Genomic DNA, 22,204 nt, shown 5'->3' on the forward strand with positions numbered 1-22,204 from the left:
TTTGAATAAATCAATTTGTCTGCCTGTAGTTCAAGAGAACAGTCATTTGACAAAGAGAGCACACCCTCACATTTGGCATTTGACAAGTCCTGTAGGTCTGAAATCTAGCGCCAAGGTTTTCTGCAACTGCTCTGAATATTTCACTGTCTCACATTGGGGTGAATTTGCTGGGACATCCACTCCTGAGAAAATCAAGAGGTGTCTTCAAGGTTGAATGAATAACATTTCTCACTGTAGAATGATGGACTTCAGCTTGTCGGGAAATGACCTTATAACCCTTCCCAGCTTCATGAACAGCTTCCCAGAAGATCACCGGCTAATGTCTTTCCTACTCATCATATTGTTAACACACACCAACATTTGCATCTTATATTCCACTAACATTTGCTGATGATCATCTACTTTCCCTCCTAACTCATATGGAAGCAGTAAATTGTTCTTAGTTTTCTACAAACATTAGAATTAAAAGTTGTTTTCTTTTTTTTTCTTTTTTTTTTACATGACTGCAGTTTCAGTTTCCAGAGAAATTATAAAAATTAAGCTGTGTGTGATGGAAAAATTGTCAGAGTGATATTGCAAAAATATTAGATTTGATTAAACAGCAAATTCTCTGTTCTAATTACAAATACAGAAATTACTGCTACTGAGACAATTTTATGAATGCAAAACAGCGTATTTATGCCTTCAAATTGAGCAGCTATAGTTTTGAGAATCTGAACATCAAAGATTTTAATGCCTGCTCGCAAGAACTTGCTTTCTTAAAGCAAAAATAACGATATAAATTGACAATAAAATAAAAAAAAATTATTCATATTTAAGATACAAGTTTATGGTGCAATCCAACAGCCTTAGATGGTACAACTGTCATTTGCTGATTGTGATGGTATAATTTAGAGGCAACACTGTGAAGTAATACTCTCTGAAGCATGCTGGTGCAGAGTACTAAAAATATTATTTCTAGATGTCAGTAGATGTATTTATCAGTTTTTAAGGAGACGATTTTCATTTCACTCATTGACTTTTAGACCGGTATATATTTGATGATCAAGTTAGCGATGCATATATATAGATCCCCATTTTACGCTCTTTTTTCTAAAAATCTATATGTTCAAATTTAAATAGGCTGTTGTAACATTATCATGTCAGAAGATCAACTCACAGAAGGTTTAACACACTGTTAAAAGCCAGGAAATTTTTGCATAAACAAGCCAGTACTCATGTAATGCAGATGTAAAGAAAGCAATGAATCGTGACAGCAACATAACAGTTATTTCTTTTCCTCAGCGACGCCCCCTCTGCAGCTGGTGACTGTGAAAACTCTTGTGGGTAAATCTTGTGTAAATCTAGATGACAGGATGTAAAACAAAATATATTTTTTTAAAGTTCAGTGAGCAGCAGCAAGAATACTGTCCATATTTAGAAGGGTAAATTATATTTACGTCTGTCATTTTATTTTACTTTCTGAATTTAAGAGTGTCCTTGACTACTCAAACATTGTTAATATTGATATACTCCTAAAATCTCCATTTAAAAGTTACCTTTGGAAAACCTGCTTGCTAATATAAAAACAGCAAACAATAGTGGTCTGGTTTTATCAGCATAGTCAGTACTTGCAGTTTCAAATAAGTTTGTGCAGTGGAAATCAAGATACTCTAAAACATTTGCTTTCCTCAGTTCATACTTCACTGTTTCATAACTCTAAAAACAGAAACTTATTCTAAAAAGAAAATAATAATAATGATGAGAAGAAGAAGAAGAAGAAGAGTGAAATTTTTATTTTATTATTACATTTTTTATTATAAATAATGTTATTATTTTCATTGTCCAGTCAATATGTATGTGTGTCAATAAACCAGAATAGAAATCAAAGGAGGAAAAAATCATCACGATTTTCTCACAGTCAAAGATTTTAAGGGTGTTTTGTCTGCATGTGACATTTGATAACAGTAAATTTAACTAGCTATTTCCAGTCAAGAACACTATACTCAAGGAAAATTACTTCCATCTGCAGTAATACAGCTCCTTTTAAGGACTTCCCCACCCATCCGTTCACATAAAGTCGAGAGTGAGGAGAGCAGCAACACGGTCAGAGAGAGCCCCAAATATGATTAGGTGAGATACAGCGTGTTAAGAAGGAGCTCAGGTGGAGGTGGGTTGCTTAGTGGCTTGCAGATGTGCGGCAATATTGGACATATTAAAACAACTTAAACAGCCAACCCTATATGGGATTTACAACCTCATGCATTGAAATGTATCAGTTGAGCCATCAGCTGATGTGTCCTGGCATTTAATTAAAAGATTTGTTGAATCTTGTTTTGACTTTATTTTTACTGGTTTGTTCTCCCCCACCAAAGGCAGGGAGTGTGGTCAAATTTTGTGTGATTGTAAATGGTAATAAAGGCTCGAGCTGATTTAATTTTGATGAAAATCGGGTCAAGCAACTAGTCTCAATGTTGACCTTGAAATTAAATTTCATAAAACAATATTGAGAATAATATATGATATGAAAGTTCATGGGGAGAATTATACAACACTATTTTTATTTTTTCAGTACAATTACCTACTATACTTCTCTATTATTCCCTACAGTAATGCCCTAAACCCACATTGTATGAATATATCTTCAAATCTCATGTTTTTCTGGCTTATAAAAGCCAAAGACTTCAGTCAGCTCTGCTCCCTCACATGGGTAAAGATAATAAAATACACCATTTAGTATGTAATGCTTTAGCGTCATAAGTCAAAAGTTAGACACTGGCATGTTGTTATAAAAACAGGCTAATGTCAGCATGTTGAAATAAAAACATCATAAAACATTAAAGTTTTCAGGGGGAGTTGTCTTCTCTGGCTGCTTTTGTTATAGTAACTGAGTTTCCTTGAGAGTCTTCTGTGCTTTTACTTCCTTTATCTGAGTTTACTCCTTTGTGAGTGGTTGTTTGGCTTTAATTTTTTCTAACCGAGCCCTGTTCCTACATCTGTATCACTGTGTAATTAGTCCTCCATGTATACAGTCTTGCCTTTTCCTTTGTCATATTTTCTGTTTTCCCTTTGGAATTCCACTTTTTTAAATAATAATAATAATAATAATGTTTAAATTCTTTTTTTTTTTTTAACTTTTCCTTGTATGAACAGATTGAGTACTCAATAGGACTCGTAAATATTTTCAGTGTGATATTTTGCACAGCTTTTTACATCAAACAAATACACAGGCTGAATCTTTCCCTCATCTCTGCAGCTCAAATAAAATTCATACTGCTTGGATATATACACTGAAAGAATATATCATATACCCCCCTGTGAGTTTTCCTACCATGTGATGAGCCTCTCAGAATCAGGGCCTGATTAGCATCAGATACCTCACTGAATGTGGAGGTTGTGGGGGAGGTTGCTATGAGACGGCCTGAACTTCATTCCTGGACTACAGATTAAAGTAATGATGGGTAAGAAGTATGCAGCTGTATCGCAGCTGTACTGTTTGTTCATGTTTACAGGAGCTGAACAACTCCTTGTGTTTGTCTGTGAAACCCTCTTCATTCCATCTATGACTGTATCATAATCACAGTCAACATGTTTAAGTTGTGCTTTAATTTAATGCCCTCACTTGTTTTAGATCAAATTCTTCCGAAACTGGCTTCACAGATTTACTGGAACTGGTACATTACAACACATTTCACTGCGCCTGTGGCAGGCAGTGGCCATTATAATGTTACCAGATATTGATACAGATATAGATACTGTTGGTAAAATAAAATACTAAAATAGTGATGAAAAGTACCTACAGTTAGGAAAATTTGTTGAATTATGTAGAACCTTTGGTATGACTTATTAAGTAACACACAACAAGTTATATAAATGTTACTACAGTAGATGCCAGATGTTACAAGTCTGTGACTTTTGTTGCAGTCCTCTTGCACCAGGGGTTTGGTGAAGGTTGAAGTAGAATAATGCTTAATTTGAAATATCACAATTGTGTCCATTTATTGAGTCATTTGCCTATCGAGAGCCTACAGAGGGAGGTTTGGAACCAACGCAAACATACTCATGTGCAGTCTTCCAAACTCACAACTACACAGCGAAGGGAGTGGAAGCAGGTTTATCAGGAAAGGAAGAAGTGCAACCCCGCCCAATATGAAAAGAACAGTCATTGACTGAAGTGAATCATTTTCACTCAGTTTCACTTCATCTTTTTGTGTATTATTAGATGCAGTGAAAAAAATTTGCATCCCTTCCAGATTTCTTTTTTTTTTCTGCATGTTTGCCACACAGGTTTCAGATCAAACTCATTTTAATATCACACAAACATAACCCATGTAAATACAAAATGCAGTTTTAAATGATGATTTCATTTATTGTTTATTTTTCATTTATTGTCTGGCTCTATGTGAAAAAAATAATAATAACTGGCTGAGCCAATTTGGCAACAGAATATGTAAACAAGCATGTTGTTGTTTGTGATAACTGGTAATGAGTTTTTTTTTTAACATCACTGGGAACAAATTCTAGCCTTGTTTACAGAGTTGCTTTAATTAAGCCACACTGGATAGTTTTTGAAAGTATGAACAGCTTGTTTTTGGACAATCTGATTTATGTCCAGACTTTATGTTTCATAACATTTTCCTGCTGCATAACAAACAAGTATGGTTGGGGCACAAAGTGATGTCTGGACATTCTTCTTCAGGATTTTCTGGTAGAGAACAGAATTTATGGCTCCATTTGTTACAGCAAATCATGCAGAACCTGAACAACCCCAAACCATCAGACGACCACTATGTTGTTTTGTATTGTTTATGTGATGTTCTTTTTGCAAAATGTTAGATTTACGTCTGATTTAATGGGACACAAACCTTCCCAAAAGTTACATTTTTGTCTGATCACAACAGAATATTTTCCCAAATAATCAAGATGGTTTTTGGAAAATGTGAGTCTTTGTGTTCTTTTTGGTCAGCAGTGGTTTTTGCGGGGGAACTCTCCCGTGGTCTCTTTCTTATTGTTAAATCATGAAAGCTTACCTTAAAGTTACAGTGTGTAAAATCTCACCACTAGATGTCAGTAGATGTAAAATGCGTGTTCATGTCTGTTTATTCTGGACGAACCTGTAAAACTTTGTGAAAAGAAATCCAATATGAGTCAATGAGTCAGTGACACTCACGTCTGTCTGATGACAGCGATACTGAGGTTAGTTGTTGAGGATCCTCTAAGCTTTTCCCTTACTCAGGTTAGCTTTGACTAATATTTAAAAAAGAATTAAAGAATACAGAAAATAAGTAATCAGGAAGGAGGCAAATTTTTCACAGCATTGTAACGTCACTCTCCTCCACAGCTGGCTGATGGACCAAGAAGAGCATAATCATCTCTGCAGGTACATACACATTTCAAAGCTGCTCATGGAGTAGTAGCAACATGCTACCAGTACTGAACCATCATTTTTATGATATGAATTTTTATTACAAGTCACCAGCTGCACATAGGCCCCAGGTTGTCGACCCCAAGCAGAGAAATACAACAGGAATGACTACTTGACTGTTGGTCTCCAGCTATCTGTGTCTGCAATGGAGTATAATCAAGTCTTGATAGAACAAATCTGCTGAAGAGGGCAATGTGAAGAGCTGTGGAGCATGTGGGAGGACAGAGGTCTGATGGAAAAGGCAGAGTGGCTGAAGCTGAGCTGGAGAAGGTTTGCTTGGCAAAGATTGGATGGTTTGTAAAGACGAACTGATTTGGTATAAGCAGCAGACACTAAAGCATTGATTATACTCAACTGCAGACATGGACAGCTGTAGTCCTGAATCCCGAGTAGACTTTCCTCTCATACTTCCTTGTTCACTTGAAGTTCGCTTGAAGTCTGCTGCCTGGGGTGCATGTTTAAGTGATACACTACAGCATAAATTCTCTGTAGCCAAGTCCAGAGGATCACAAAACAAAAAAGAAAAAAGGCACACAGATCTGATGGGGAAATTTACATCACTTGTACCTGAGTGGACAAGAGTGGAACGAAGCGGACTCGCCGTCATGGAAAGTGTGATCGAAACTTAAGTGCAAACTAAATTGCATCAGAACAAGAGGCCTGGCATGGCTATCAGTAAAGTAGTGAAAACAATGTAGTAGAGAAGAGCTCAAAAACCAGGGTAGCTTTTCTGCATGATGATGAGTAGGTGAGTCACAGGTGTGCATGCTGATTAAGAGGAACTTTGAGAGCAGGACATCAGGATGCCAGACTACCACACACAAGAGGATGAATAGTGTATTCCTGGGCTGTGGTCAAATGGTTAATTTTGCATATGCATATTGCATATTTTTTTACAGTTCGGGTGAGGTTTGACACACCATCCAAACCCCACCCTTAGCCCTGCCCCTTTTAAATAAGGTACTCTGTAAGCTCTATGACTATCAAAATGATCAGAGTGAATTCAGGTAGAATCTTTGTGTGATCTTTCTGTAGTTTTACCACTGCAGATGTACATTAATAAGCAGCTTTGTAAGAGTCTGGTCTGAGCAATGCTGGTGTCTTTTCCTCATGAGCTGTCTTTTTGATGATTTCCTTTGAGATTAAAGACAAATGTTTAGAAATTGTAAGACTTTTTTCTACTGCCTTCAAAAAAAAAATTAACTGCTGCCCACGTATATGATGTTTTTTTTAACATGTCTGAAGATGTGCATTAATATGTGAAGATACAGATGTGGCATTGAACATGGCACACTATGAAAGCATACAGAATGCTTCAGTTGATGTGCTTTCACCATGATCGAGTGGAAACATCTCAGTGTTGATTAACGGTATTTAAGGTGTTGTAATGTGAACTTTAATCAGACCCTGCTGTATGTTCATATTTATGTTTGAGACAATATTATTACGTGAATTTATACATAAAATTCTAAAGCACACACAAACGTGAGTGAAGCAGGTCATTTAAACTAGATAAGAATTTTAAAGGTAAATTAAGATATGCAGTTTGTCTTGTATGTGCATCCGCAGTTCTGCCTAATGCTGCTTCATGTGAATACCCATCCGACCGACAATGTATCAACCAGCTGACATGTACTTTTACTGATTCCCCGCAGTATCAAATAAAAACTGTCCATAAATACCTGTATATCAAATAAAACATGACAAATCAGAATAATGAAATCCATATATATACACACAGGAAACATTCTGTTTGTATGTGTAATATCTGTGATGATTCAACTGAAAGGTAGATGTTTGCAATTTAGTGGTGTCTGGATGTGCAGAGTGTTGTGCTGTGGAGTCTGATGGCTGATGGCACCGAGGATCCCCCTGAGCGCATTGAGACACTTGTCTGGATAAGTCTGCAGCCAAAGATGCTCCTGAGCTGTCTCAGCTCGGCTACAGAGGATCAGAGGATGGATATTCTTCAAACAGAGCGGTCACGCATACTCTGTCAGTGTCACCGCCACTACCAAAGTAGATCCATGATGTCCACATTTATACCTAAAACTGTCTGATAGTGTTAGACCTACACAAAAAAGCTGTGTGTTGATGTAACGTTGATGAGCTAGTATTATTTAAAGTGTTAAGTAGGTTCTAGTGTTCTTATATATAATTAAACAAATACTGGTTTTCTATTAAAATGTGTGAACACTGATAATAAAGTTTGAAAATGATTTTTACTCATGATTTAGGTAAAATAATAGTTAAATATTTTCTTTCTTTTTTTTCAGGACATTTTGGGGCCTGAGGCAACAACGCAGAGCGCATAGAAATTACAAAAGTAGGTCAAACTAAGTAATGTTGCATCTAAGGGTGTATTGTTATTGCCTGATGGACAAAAAAAAGCAGTTAGCCTTTGGAACAGTACAATAAAGTATGACAGCATTAGATACTGATGAATATCACATGCAAAAGAAGAGTGGAGTCGTCAAATCACATCCAGAATCAAATTATATATGCTTTTTGACCACAGCTTTTTGTCTGCCAAAATTCATACAACCAGTAAAACCTAGTTTTAATGGGTGTTCAAAGCACTCTGGGTACAAACACCGCTCTCTGAGAAACAGTCAACCCGGATCAATACATCTTGCATTGCAATCAGAACAGTCTTAAAAAAAACCACACACACTCTGAAGTTTTTATGAATCGATTGATAGTATTTTTTTTTTCTTCGGGACCAACAGAAACATCAGTAGAGTGCTATAAATTAATATTTTATATGTGCCTTGAGGGGAGAATTTTTTTTTTTTTTTCTCTTACCTGCATCGCTGCTTTTTACTCTTCACTGTTGCCAAATATTGCTCACGGGGAATTTTTAAATCACTGGCTTTTTCTCATATCTTGAACGCCTGTTACCTTGCAGTATAAATTTCCTGAAAAGACTTTTGTTTTTATTTTATATTATGGTTTGTATTTAAAGAATAGAAGTCTGCTTTAAGGCAAATAAGCCAACATTATCATGAGTGTGCAATTTGCTGACATATGCGAATCCTTATATGGAGGCTATAATTATTATTCCTTAAACTAAAACAATACTTGTTATTCTGTCACTGATAAATTCAAAAAGTGTGAAAAAAGAATCTGTAAAAACGAGCGGAAAATGTAGAGGTACTGAACTGAACAGTACTGAACAGGCCGAGCACAATATTTGTGGACTGCATCAATTAGGCATGCCGTTATGAGGCAGTTCATTACTCAGTAACTCAATGGAGAAGCTAACTTTTTAAACTACCAGTTACATTAGTTTTGCATTGCCCCTTAAAAATGTCTGAAGTGCATTTTCTCAAAAATACCAGTTAGTGATGTAAACCTGAGGTTATAGTCTCACATCTACACAAATCCTTGTCCAAATTAGGACATGCATACACTCTTTCTCTTAGTTTTTATGTATGAACACAAAACTTGATGATGGCTTAAACCCAACAGAGTTCAGTGAATGTTTTTGCAGATGCTACAAGGGTAGATGAGTATATGGAGGATCTCAGGAGAGCTGGTGCTAATGGGGGTGGGCAGGAAAGAAAAAAACATCTATCATGTGGCACATGAGAATGAACAGTAGTGGCTGGGTTATAGCAGAAGCCTTGAGGCAGAAGTGAGGTGCAGATGAACCAGGTGTTTGTTCCCCAACAATGAGACCCTAAACATAACAAACCACATTACAAACACAGATCACTACATGTGGCATCTGGTTTCTGCAGCCCCTGCTGCTAATATGCAGCTTTTCATAGACAGCTACACATTAACCTGCAAGTCAAACCAATGTTTGTTAAACTTTATTACTTAACATCAGCCTACAAAATTTGTAATCAATAATATAATATAAGATTTTATTGTCATTGCCATTACAAAATTTGCTGTGTACACGAAAAACAATATTCCCACACACCCACACACTCATGCTGGAAAAACAATACATGCAAATAACAATTAGACATCCTCACATGCTTGTGTAATCACGCCAAATACCAATATGTCACACCCATTTCCACACTTACACATAAATCACCCACCTCTGTCCACAATAACTGCAAAGCACTCTGATAGGAGCATCAAATCATGCGCTGTAAAAATAAAATAATAAATACGACTATTGCACCTGATGTCTACAGGTTATTGCACACGACATACTGCACATACTGTTACGAAGCTGTTACACCTGAGCCTGACCAGTGTGATGTAAATGTTATAGTCAGTGGTGTATTCCTGAGATTATTAAGATGCGGATGCTTGTAAAGTGCTGAGCGCTCTTAGCAAGAAGTGTCTTCTCGATGTCAGACAAAGTCATCACCTTAGCCTACAGGCAGAGATGGGCAGTAACGCGTTACTTGTAACGCGTTACTGTAATCCGATTACTTTTTTCAAGTAACGAGTAAAGTAAGGGATTACTATTGCAAAAACGGTAATTAGATTACTGTTACTTTCCCGTAGGAACGCTGCATTACTGCGTTACTAAAACCGTGATTTTCTTGCGAGAATGTCTCATGACAGTGACGTAAGCGAGTGTGATGTTCGTGACAACAGCTGTGTGCAGATCAACAATGGATCATATATTGAGTGTGGGAGAGAGTATGAGCGTGCAGCGTTTAAAGCGTGGAAGTACTGACCTTATTTTGAGTTTGATTCCGTAAAAAGTGACAAAAACATTAGTGTCCGCTGTGCGCGGGAAGAAAACTTCTTTTTACAGCGAAAAAAAAAACCCCTAAACTTCCAAGCAAGCACCGAGTAGCTACGTCGTAATGACAAACTCACAGAGAAACTGCGGTATCCTTCCACTGACCGCTGCGGCACACCTGCACCAGGATAAACCTCCGCCTACTCTACTCCTGCTTTACAGGTGAAAATAGAGCAAAAGGACCGCTAGTCTTTGACTTTATTTATTTTCTGCTGTGTTTTACTTGCATCTGAAAGAGTGAGTGTAAACACAAATATATATATATTATGTGCTGGAATGTGCAGAAAATAGGTTTAAATGTTAAACTAATTTCTTCCAGTCAGAGAATGGTGCATATAATTAAAATTTTGCTTCATGCATAAAGTTAAAAGATTAAAACTAACAAAACAAGTTTTAAAAAAAGACTTTTCCATTTGATTACATTTTGTATGATGGATTATGTAGAAAAAGTAGAATTGGGCTGAAAGATCTATCGCTTTATCACCTATTCAGGTTGTAAATCATGTTTTTAAAAAGTAACTAAGTAACTAAGTAACTAAGTAATTAATTACTTTTGAAAATAAGTAATCAGTAAAGTAACGGGATTACTTTTTTGGGGAAGTAATCAGTAATTAATTACTGATTACTTTTTTCAAGTAACTTGACCAACACTGCCTACAGGTTATCATTTAAAATAAAAGTTTGTATACCTAGTTTATTGCTGCGTTAATTACACTTTGTGCCACCTGGGACCTTTAAAATATGTTCAGGATATCTGGGAATCTTGGGCTGAACACCTTAAGGAGTAAACTAAAATCCAGCATTCTTACAGATTACTTTATGTATGTCTTAACTTCTATTCTATGTCTTATTCATCAGTACAAGATGGGAAGCTATGGCACTAAATACAAATTGCAGTTGTGGCTTTGCTGACATTTGATTATAAAAGTCAGGGTAGCTCAACGGTGGCTCAAGGTAAAAATGTCTGATTAATCAACCACTCTGAGAGGAACAGAATGACAAAGGTGCAAAACAGCAATCAATACCTGGTGAGACATTTCACTCAAAATTATCATAAATCATAAATGTCAGTTTTGTGGTGGCTCTACAAGACACCAGAATTCAATATCTGGACAACACAAACATCTGTACAAGATTTCCCTTTGGGCCAAAGAAGGCAACAAACCCACCGACAGATCATCAATACTCTAACGCTGAACCACTATATCGGCACTGCTAAAAATAAACAACTTTCCACCTTTTTATCACCAAGCTCTTTTGTCAGTTTTCATCTAATCTCTCAAGTTTTAAAAAGCATGGTGTTGTTTGATCTGCCAAAGCAGACAAAAGACATATAAGACCAATGAAAGCATGACAAGCTGGTACTGTCCTTATTAGACGTCTCACTGGAGGAACTTAATTCTGAAAGACAGCTCCATTTCACTGCCTGTGTCAACCTTATTGCATCTCAGTGTCCTGCAGTTGTATGGCCATGGCTGCTGTCATGATTAATCTGCTCCATCTCCCCTGACATCTGATTTTTGTGCCATAACTCAGCCGCTGACTTGAGGTGAGTGTTTTTTTCACACTCTGCTGTTTCTGCTCGTGTGTCAATAAATAAGACTTTTGCTGCACTGTAAACTGCCCGGAGCAGATCCCTGTTGATTGAGTGCTAACTTACTACTTAATCTCACAGTAAGGACATGCTCTTACTATGCCAGCCTGTGGAGGGAAAATGTAATAACTAAAACGTTATACTCGGCAAGACTGTCTTTTGAAAATAAAGGATTATCCGATTTGACAAGTGTGGCATCTTGTTTGTCTGAATTTGTTGCCTCGGCCCAGTTCTCCCACAGAAATAATGAAATAAACTTGAACTCAGTGGCATCTGAAAGCAGAAGGGACATAAAAATAAACCCACTAACTAGTTGTGCTCGGACTAAAATCCTTCTCTGTATATGTGCAAATGTGCACAGCTTCATTTTGATTTGTTGCCGAAAGCAAAATAAAAATATTATTACTATTTAATATATGAAGCAGTTGTGCAGACCAATCTTAGTACTAATGAAAGAATAAAAAATATACTAGAACTATAGCTTCATAATAAGCCTGTGCATACATATCGATGTATACAATTCAGGTTTGATAACAATAAAAAAAGTGAAAATATATCAACTTACTTTCTGCATTTGCCCTACAGCCTTTATTTTTACTTCCCTTGACCTCCTCAGTAAAACACACCTGCTCCCCTACGTCTCACTCTCTTCACTCCCTTTGTTACTGTTTGCTTTTTTCCCCCTATGTCTTATTTTTTTCTTTTTCCTTTTCTTTTTTTTTTTTACAGTACCTTGATTTCTATCTGAAGTATGAAATATTTGCCTTAAATAATTTCCCTGATCATCTTTGCACTGTTCTCATAGATTTCAAGCTGCATCATTGTTATGGTTGATTTTGCCTCCAGTGCTGAACTGCCTCCCTTCTCTCTTTCTCCTTCCATTTCGCTCGTGTTGTCAGCACCTCCCTCGTGGAGGCATAGCTTCGACCGGTCTCTTCTGGCTTCCTGGTTGGCACACCTGCAGTCGGTCACTCATCATCTACTTTTTGCAAGATTTTTCTGCCAGTTATGTGGCACTGACTGTGTGTGGAAGCATTTTTCAGGCTCCCTCGTGGTATTTCCTGTCTACTTTTAAAAGATTTAAAGTGTGTTGTCCTAATATCTCAGATCTTCTTTCAGTGCATCAGACAGTGACCAATGCCTCCAGGCTCCTCTGGTTTGGATATATGTCTGCCCACTCTGCACTTGCCTCCCCTTGGACCATTCATTCATTCATCCATCCATTCATCCGTTCTTTTCCCCTTATCCAACTCAGGGTCACCAGGGCTGGAGCCTATCCGAGCAGCCATAGGGCGAGAGGCAGGGTACACCCGGGACAGGCTGCTAGTCTACTGCAGGGCTAACACATAGAGACAGACAACCATTCACACCTTTGATTCTAAATTAATTAAGTGCATGACTTTAGGAAGGAAGTCAGATTACCTGGACAGAGAACCCATACAGACACAGGGAGAACATGCAAACTCCAAACAGAAAGACATTGGATTAGAAACCAGGACCTTCTTGCTGTCTGCCAACAATGCTAAGCACCATGTTGCTGTGCTTCCCCCTTAGACCATTATTGTGTATTTGTGAATAAACATTTTAAACTATTCTTTTATAACTACCGTTTACTTACCTGCCTCACAAATCTTGTTGTTTATGTTTTTTATATTTATGCAGAGCGCCTTTTAAAGGAGGCTGTTGTTGTTTTGCTCATATTAAACATGGCCAAAATTTCAAATAATGAAGCCGCTGTCTGTAGTTTAATTTTTTCTACTCTTAGACATCAGTTTGCAGATATCATTAAATGATCATCTTTGGCACAGAGCCCTGTCTGAGCGCACAGAAATCCCACTGACCTGTGGTTCAAATCTTTTGTTTATCAGGGCAGGTGATAAAAAGAGAGCTGGGTTGAAGGCAAATTGATAAGCGAGAATCATGCAAATGCACACTAGCAGAAAGCACAAAAACAAGGAAGATACAAAGCAGAAAAATAAAACCACAATTCAAAAAATGCACGATAAGTCTGAGAAACTGATAAAGGTAAAAAAGAAAACAGGACAGGTTAGTCGTCATTAGGCTCAGGTAGGAGAGAAACACAAAGGAAAACAATGAAAAACAGGGACAGTGATGACAGCACAGACAATCCCAAAGGAGGGAAAAGAACAAAAGCAGACAGTGAAACCAAAACAAGTCAAAAGAAAAAAACAACCTTCAAAGTAAAACAGGAAGTAGCTAACAAACAAAGAACTATCAATGACCCATGAAGACAAGCCCTGATGACAGAGACAAGGGCACAAGGAGGGCACAAACACAAAGAAAGCAACAAATATAACAGGGAACAAAATACAACGAGCACATATGTCCCCCATGTAGCATGCAGCTTTGAGATAAAACATTAATTTTAGCAATTGCAGTCCAGATGTAGATATGAGCTCAATAAGTTCAATAAGGAAGTTCTCTGGTCATTCATTTGCCTGCATTCAAGCTGCTCTTTTTTCTGCATTACTTCCTCTTTCCCACGCAGTCAAAGATATATCTGTTGTCATCACTCTGCCTGCGTTCCTCTGTTCCACATAGTTTAAATCTCAATGCTCTCCTGTCATTCTGCCTTTCAGACTCTTACTTCCTGCCTCCTCTACATCTCCACGTCATCCTGACCATTTCTGCCACCACCAGTGTCTAAACTCCAGGAGGGTCCTCTTCTATTCCTTGCCATTGTTGGACTCCACTATGCTATGTGGCTTTATTGCAGTCTAATTACCAAATACATTATTACTCGAAATTTCAATAACTCATGCTCAGTTCCTTCAAATCTTGACGTAATCTTGCCTGCATGCTACCACCTTAGTTTAGCATGCTAAGATTCTGATTAGCACTAAAAACAAAGTATAGCTAAAAGTTGTTGTTAAATGTTAACCTCATGGTGGCAGTAGAGGAGAAGCACAGGGATCACTTAAGTCAGTATGCATCATCCCTTTAAGACCACAAGTACCTTCACAAATTTTAATGCAGGTTCATATTATATATAGCACTAAAACTTTAAAGGCACCCACTTTAACATGGTTAAAACACACACACACATTTAGAATACTGTTTGCAACCCAACAAGAAAAGGATTAAATTGCATTTTTGTGGGGAGATCCTATGAATAAACACAAGTCAGAGCCTAAAGCAATATTGTTTTAGTGCATGCTGAATTTAACCTTAATGAAAAGCCACATTGACTAAAATAAACGCTGAACTGTGCTGTGGCTCCAGCAGGATCCTGGGTAGTGAGAGTTGAACTCTCAGCTGGTCTGGCCTTGGACTTGGTAGCAGCTTTGTATTGACGCTGGGGGCAGATGGTCTCTCTCTCTCTCAGAGTCAGGCGTCAGCTGTTCACAAGCACAGATGACTTACTGCGGTGGACACTGATTTCACACACAGCTCTCAGAGAGAACAACGTAAACTTTTGACAAAACTACGGACCTCTCTCTCCTTCCCTGGGATTAACAGCTAATGAGGATATTTTGTTTTTCGCAGAAAGTTTACTTTTACAGTGTGAAGATATGTGGCATTGGAGGTAGGTCACAGAAATTTTAAAATTATGTTTTCATTTAAGAGACTGTGGTTTCTTTATTGTTTGTAGTTATCCTGTTCAGCTCTATAGATAATCATACTGACTGTTTCTGCAATGAAAATAATATATTATTTTGTCACTGAATCTCACAAACTAGTAGAAAAATAATTATTTTAGTAGCTTTTCCTGTACTGAAGCTGTGATTTTTTTAATGTTTTTAATGTTACAAGGATTATTTAGTCGCTAGAAAATGTTTGTGCTTTTATCTATACAAGAGGACACAGGAGTTGACAGGAGGATCCCTCACCTGCTAAAACCCCGCTAATTCCATTTGCTGACCGTAGAATCTGCCTGAACAGCTTGTAAAGTCTTTACAATAATACAACCTGTAGCTAGACAGCTGCACTGTAAGCCAAGATGAAGAGTGTGTAAACACGATCTATGCAGTTAATAATGAGTGTATAAAATACCTAACAAAATAGTTTTCATTTAGTTGATAAGTAATTCTATTTTGTTTTTCTAGTGGAGGAAAATAGGTTTATGCTTTGCATAAATGTCTCCATCTTTGAGTGAAATTTATACCCCAATTTCACTCAAATTAATCAGGAAATATTTTTCTTTTGAATATTCATAATAACTATCCACAACATTAAAGTGATGCATCGTTAATTATAAGCTACAGTCCTTCTCCAGAATGCAAACTTTTAAATTACTATGTACTTAAAGGGTTTTCTGAATGCAGAACTCCTTTGTTTCTGTACTGTTTTAGCTAGTTTTACTTATGCTAGAGGCTAGAGTACATCTATTCCAACATATAGAATATACTGTATCATGGTTGAGCTGTGTTTTTCATTATCTTGTGCACTAAACAGAAATACTTAACCACATGTTCAGGACAATACATACGTATTACGATGGCATCAACTCACAAGGTCATTTCCTCATCTGTATCCTGTTCTTGAACAAAAGAGAAACTCAAGGGGACCCCCCAGTTTCCTCCTTTGGTTCCTGAACAGGGAATTGGACATGGGAAAGAGCAACATCCTCTCATAAATTCACCCAAATATGACTGATGCTTCATTTAAAAACTTTATGATGTCTCATATGGAATGGAAGTTGTGTTTTCATTGGAGAAATTTCCGGGATAGACGAGACTTGATGTTTAATAAATCTCAAGTTAGTGCAGGAAAAAATAGAACTGGGTCTGCGTTTGTCTTTGCTGTAGAAGTCATAAACAGTCTTTTCTTTCTGCAGGTGCACAACAGGAAACAGTTTAGTACATGCTCTTGGTTCAGGAGCTTCCTCTTTCCCTGGCTACAAAATGCAGGCCGTTCCAGTTTTGTCCCTTCAATGAGCAAAACAGATTCACGTCCACACCAGCTGCTCACCACCAGAAGTAATAACCCTCCAAGATGGCACTCACTTCACTCTATGTTACTGAGAAACCAGGAGCTGGCTTAAGTGAAGTGGACATATGTACACTTGAGATTAATATGAAGTATGAAGTCATCCCATCTATTGTGTGCTCTGTTTGCCTTTCATTTGGCCTCATCTACTGCTTTTCCGGTACGTAATCATAATGTTATTAACGTCAAATTTAAGGAAAGTACTACTATTTAAATTTTTTACATCTAACTGTCCACTCCGCTTTTAAATGTTTCAAGAGCTCACCTGATGGCTTAAAGCCTCAGTGGCAGGTGTCTGCAGGCTGCCAGGGGTTTAGGGTGGATAAGCCCAAAAGCTAGAGAAGGCAGATGGGTAGTCCTGTGTCTGAATTTGACAGAGACAGCATATATGAAGTGCTACCTGTTACACACTCATGGTCTAGTTAAAGTTAAAGCTGAAGTCTGCTCCTGTCAGTACTGACAGTGATTTGTTTTTATGTAGAGCTACACAGGGAGAAAATATACTACAGTATTAAAACCAATATTTATTTGGTATCACTGAGAAAATGTGCAGAGACAAATTCAATCAACACAAAAACTGAGTGTGATAAAGAGTGTTGTGTCACAAGGACCTGCAGCCTAAAACATGTGACATTACGCAAACGCACATGCTGCCAAAGTCTGTTTTTCCAGTAACAATAACGCACTGTGAGGAAATGTATAACTGTCAATAATTAATTATGGGGAATTTAAAAAAAGCAGTTTTAGTGGTGCAGACAAAGAGAGTGCTGTCATAGTTGTTTTCACTCATGTAACTCTGTGGTTAGTGATTGTCATGCACATGCAAGTGGCCTGCCCACAGAGACTCAAAGGACACCAGAATACAAATGAGTCATGTGAAGCATTGGGCAAATGTGCAGCAGAATTACACTGCAAACAATGAGCTTTGTCTACTATCATCCACAACCATCCACCCAAAACAATTCATCAGAAATCTAAAACATTGCCATAACTGTCTTCACCATACGCCTTTCCATATCACAAAATACATATCTTTTGTATTCATAGACACTAGTAAACATGTCTCTCACTATAACTAAAGGTAACCTGTGGTATTAGCCACAAAACTGTAAAGGAACGAGAGCAATCACTGCAGTCTCCCCACCTGGAGCTGGAGATGAATGCTGGAACAAATTCGTGAATGAGGTATTTTAGTGTGTGAACCATCAGCATCTGCAGAGTCATCCAATCAGCTCTTATTGTTGTGGTTCACATAAGGTAAAAAAAAAAAATAGCGGACCTAATATTTCATCTACCTTGGATAATACACATTTTTATTCTGTTTTTTACGGATTCTTTTATTGTTTTTGTTTTTCTTTTCTTAAACATCTGTCCTGTCTAGTCCTTGTAGCAAGCAGAATCATGGTCTGAATGCTTTGTTGTGCCAAACACATCTGAGGAGCACTATGGGCTCTCTGTAGGCTCCTTTTGTTAATCTTATTGTTTTATTTATTTTATTTTTTATTATTCATGCTATTATCTATGTGGATATTATGCTGAAGCAGAAAGGACATGAAAGATAGAAAAAGAAAAGGAGAGAGAGAGAAAAGAGAAAAGAGTGGGTATGGGAGGGAGGAAAGCTGGGAAACAGACAGACATGCTGGGTCTCCAACTACTACATCTAAAACAAAACACATTTAAAAATCCCACCAAAACTACAATAAAACTAAAATAATAATATTATTATTGCTAAGTTACAGTGCGTCACTTTATTTCTGTTCACACTGCAGCTGTAAGAATGTGACTTTCCCAACTCTGAGACTAATAAAGTTTATTTGATTTTATGAAGAATAAAAACATGTTTGTTTGATGTGTTTTGGGGACAGATAACAAAAAAATCTTTGCAATGCAATTTTTTTTACAATTACATAATTGTAACTTTAATATAAGAGTTAAGGGGACATAATAAATGACTGAAGTGTGGTGCTTTACATCATTGCATTACTAACAAATAAAATGTAGTTACATTAATGTAGTTACATCTAAGCACATAAGCTAAACCTAAAACCCACAAATACAAACCAATATTCCTTAATTGATCCAGTGATGCCTATGCTTTGCCTGCTTATTAATCAGTATTAAAACTAACACTGGAGCTGGTTCTAACCTTCTTTTATTACCCTCCCCCAGGATACCGCTGCTTCAAGATGGTCATGTTCTTCTCAGGCTTCCTGTTAAGCTCAGCGGCCATGCTCCTCTTGTACCATAAAGAACTTGCACTGAACACCCAGCTGCAGGCAGAGACCAAGGCGGGCATTGGTCTTGGTGTGGCTGTGCTGTGTGGACTGTTGACCATGTTAATGACAACTGTGGGACTCCTCATCAGCGGTTTCCTTCTGGGAAGCCTTCTCTCCCTCTCCATATTGGTGGTTATTGGACAATTTCACAGCCTTACTCCAGTTTGGGTGCCTCTCAGTGTTGTTCTAGCTGCCAGCATGGCCGCTGCTGTCTTTACACTCCAGTGGCAGAAACTATTCAGCATAATCTTCACTTCTGTGTTTGGAGCAACTGCAGTCATGCTGTGTGCAGATTACCTGGTGGGGGCATTTGTATTGCCAGATCAAGTGTATGATATATTTTCTCAAGCTGCTCCACGACCACTCTGCTGGTTTGACTGGGCTGTCACTGGAATCTGTCCTGTTTTGAGTCTCACCGGAGTGCTGGTGCAATGGTGGTTTACTGCCAAAGGAATGTCACACAATGGAAGTAAGTTTAATTCAATCTCTAACTCAAGGCTGTATTCACAACCTCCCTATTTGATGTTGTGTATTCATGTTTTATGTTTTTTTTGTTCTCCCCTTTTAATGCATCCAGGTGCACATAAAAAACAGAAGAAATATGCAAAAAAACATGCAAATAAAGACTCAAGGAGAAGACCTCAGCATCACCGCCGACGGAGGCCTCCACCCCTGAAACGCTATGCTGGGGATGTCCTGGCACCGGTCAGTGGCTGAGATTCAAATGATTGATGTGCTTTTTCTATCATATTTTATTTCTCCATTCCAGATAATAATAATAACAGATGCCAAGGCACTTGGTTGTTTAACCATATCTACATAAGTCAAAAATGTAAACAAATCTTTATGTTTTTATTGCCATTTCCTTGAATTATAAGAATCAAGTCAGTAATGTTGTGAAGAGCATTTTTACCAACTCTAAGTCATTAATAAATATTAAAGTTAGCTATGTACCTAAAGGATTTAGTTATCCTTTTCTTTATTGCCTCCCACCTTTACTACTGCAACTTCCTGATATACAGTGCAATTTCCCAATTTGCATAGCCTGTAGCAACATTATAGGGCCACCGTCTTGTGGTGTCACCACCCAGAGAAGGGGTCAGACACAATGTGTGTTGGATGGCAATCAAGGGCTGCCAAAGTACTTCTGGCAAATTGTCAGGCAACTCAAGAGGAGAAAGCAGTATTATACTCAAATGGTGCATAGTGCAGGTGGGAGCTGCAAACTTCAACTCAGCACATAGGCAGTGGAAGGAATACCTCAAGGATCACATCAATCCCATCGACATGGATGGATGAGGGGGCAACTTGGCCATCACTAAGGTGAGGTCACCCTGATAGTTAAACCGCTCCTTCTTAAGGCACTGGATGTTGTGTGACTGACACCTACAACATGCCTTTGGAAGGTAGAGACAGTGTCTCTGAATTGGCAAACTTGGGTGGTAGTTCCTCTCCTCAAGAAGAGGGACTGGAGAGAATGCTCCAGCGTCATGGGGGATCACACTTCTCAGCCTCCCCAGAAAGGTCTTTGCCAGGGTGCTGGAGAGGATAGTCCACCCATAAGTTGTGTCTTGGATCCAGGAGGGGCAATGCAGTTTTCGTCCTGGCCGTAAACTCCTGATTAGCTCTTTGTCCTTTCAAGAATATTCAAGAGTGAGCAGGAGTTTGCCCAATCAGTTTACATTTGTTTTGTGAAGGCAATCGACTTCATCCCTCGGGATATGCTGTGGTGGGCACTTCTTTTTATGGGCAGAATTTCTAGGCAAGTGACAGAAGGCTCCCACTTTGGTCATTTAATGATCTCATCTCTGCTTTTTGAAGATGATGTGGTTCTTTTGGCTTCATCAGATGATGGCCTCCTTTCAGGAGGTGGTTAGGGTAAGAGAGGTCTGGGCTTCTCTGCTACCCCCACAACCCAACCAGGGATAAGCAGTGGAAATGGATGGATGGATTTTATTTATCATTTATTCTTGTTTTTGAATTCTTTTTTTATAGTATAAAATTGTTTATGTTGCTCTGTTGCTGTTTTATTTATCGTGTTTTAATTTAAGTTTTTAGGTAGTTTTGGGTTTTGAAATTGGGTTGCTGGAGACCTTGAATGTAAATACGTTTGCCTGGAAATGACTTTGGGTTATCTTCTGTCTCTTTCAAAATATGCTAGATAAATAAAATTGACATGACACAAGTATACATTAGTATTAGCACACATTTTCGTACATGAACTGGTAAACAAGGCCCACTGCAGCTTTGTGGAGCACCAGAGTTGTTCTAGGTTCTCACTGTGTATAATTTGTCTCCATGGTAGATGGCCAGTTTAACAACAGTGCATCCTCCTTTTGTTTGCCTTGCAGAGTTATCTTCAGAGCCTTCAGGAGCGTCAGATGGGAACCGGCTCCTCTAAAAGCACCGTCAGCACTATCACACACACTCTAATTGACTTTGACTTTGAAACAGGCTCCATGGTGCCTCTGACCACTTCCTCTCCAGTCTTCACAGTTTGATTAACATGGCTTCAAGCAACTATAGGTTACATATGTCTGAGGAATAATTAATCATTTGAATTTTTGACCATCACAAACACCTTTCCACAGTTTCAACTTGTGGTTTGAATCCTTATTACTGGCTTCATCAGATAACAATCAGCATGCTCAGACTGATATGAGGTACTTGGAGATCATCCCCTGAATGATGACAAGACAAATTAATGCAACCTCAACACAGCATCAGGCCCATGACTACTAAATCCTTTGAGCAGTTTAACTCTCAGATGAGTTCTTTTGTTTCATGCAATATCATTACAATCTTAAACACTCTGCTTATGTCACTGTGTACATACATAGATCAGTAATATATCTAGATTACACTGAAATGTAATCATTACAGCTACAAAAGATAAATGTGTGCCAGCACATGCAATGAAACCAAGGATATACATAAAACATATAATTCTGAACGGTAGACCAATAAAATATTGATCAGATCAAATATTGAGTACAGCTTCACAGTCAGCTGTTTTGGGTATTGTCTTATGTTAAGAGTCATTCAATCAGCAACGTGATGTTTATGCAATCATACCAAAGATAAGAATGTCAGCAGCATCAAAAACACTGATTGTATTAAAACTGTGAAGAGTGTGTTTAGTTGTTTATGAGTTCAAGTTTGAATTTGAAAACCAGATGATGTGTTATTTCATCTTTGAAGGTTACATCCTTACTTTTAAGAGGTTAAATAAAACATGCTTTTCCTCTGCTCTGTACTGTTAT

At 37.9% G+C, this 22,204-nt stretch overlaps 1 protein-coding gene across 1 annotated transcript; it reads left to right on the forward strand.

Annotated features, from left to right (window-relative positions):
* Positions 1-15,095: 15,095 nt before the first annotated feature.
* LOC102777945 (transmembrane protein 198-like) lies at positions 15,096-22,070 on the forward strand. Its single transcript, XM_006794087.3, has 5 exons — positions 15,096-15,262; positions 16,514-16,825; positions 18,835-19,410; positions 19,519-19,646; positions 21,293-22,070. The coding sequence occupies exons 2-5, from the start codon at positions 16,672-16,674 to the stop codon at positions 21,440-21,442; spliced, it is 1,008 nt and encodes a 335-aa protein (XP_006794150.2). The 5' UTR covers positions 15,096-15,262; positions 16,514-16,671; the 3' UTR covers positions 21,443-22,070.
* The last annotated feature ends 134 nt before the right edge of the window (positions 22,071-22,204 follow it).

The sequence above is a fragment of the Neolamprologus brichardi genome, chromosome 20, assembly GCF_056152115.1.
Source record: "Neolamprologus brichardi isolate AB-2024 chromosome 20, ASM5615211v1, whole genome shotgun sequence".
Classification (NCBI taxonomy): domain Eukaryota; kingdom Metazoa; phylum Chordata; class Actinopteri; order Cichliformes; family Cichlidae; genus Neolamprologus; species Neolamprologus brichardi.

Excerpts from the sequence above, each read along its gene's own strand:
- LOC102777945 (XM_006794087.3), top strand. The coding sequence starts at position 16,672 with ATGGCACTCACTTCACTCTATGTTACTGAGAAACCAGGAGCTGGCTTA. Across the intron at positions 19,411-19,518 it reads AGGAATGTCACACAATGGAA|GTGCACATAAAAAACAGAAG; the intron begins GTAAGTTTAATT and ends TAATGCATCCAG. Across the intron at positions 19,647-21,292 it reads CTGGGGATGTCCTGGCACCG|AGTTATCTTCAGAGCCTTCA; the intron begins GTCAGTGGCTGA and ends TTTGCCTTGCAG.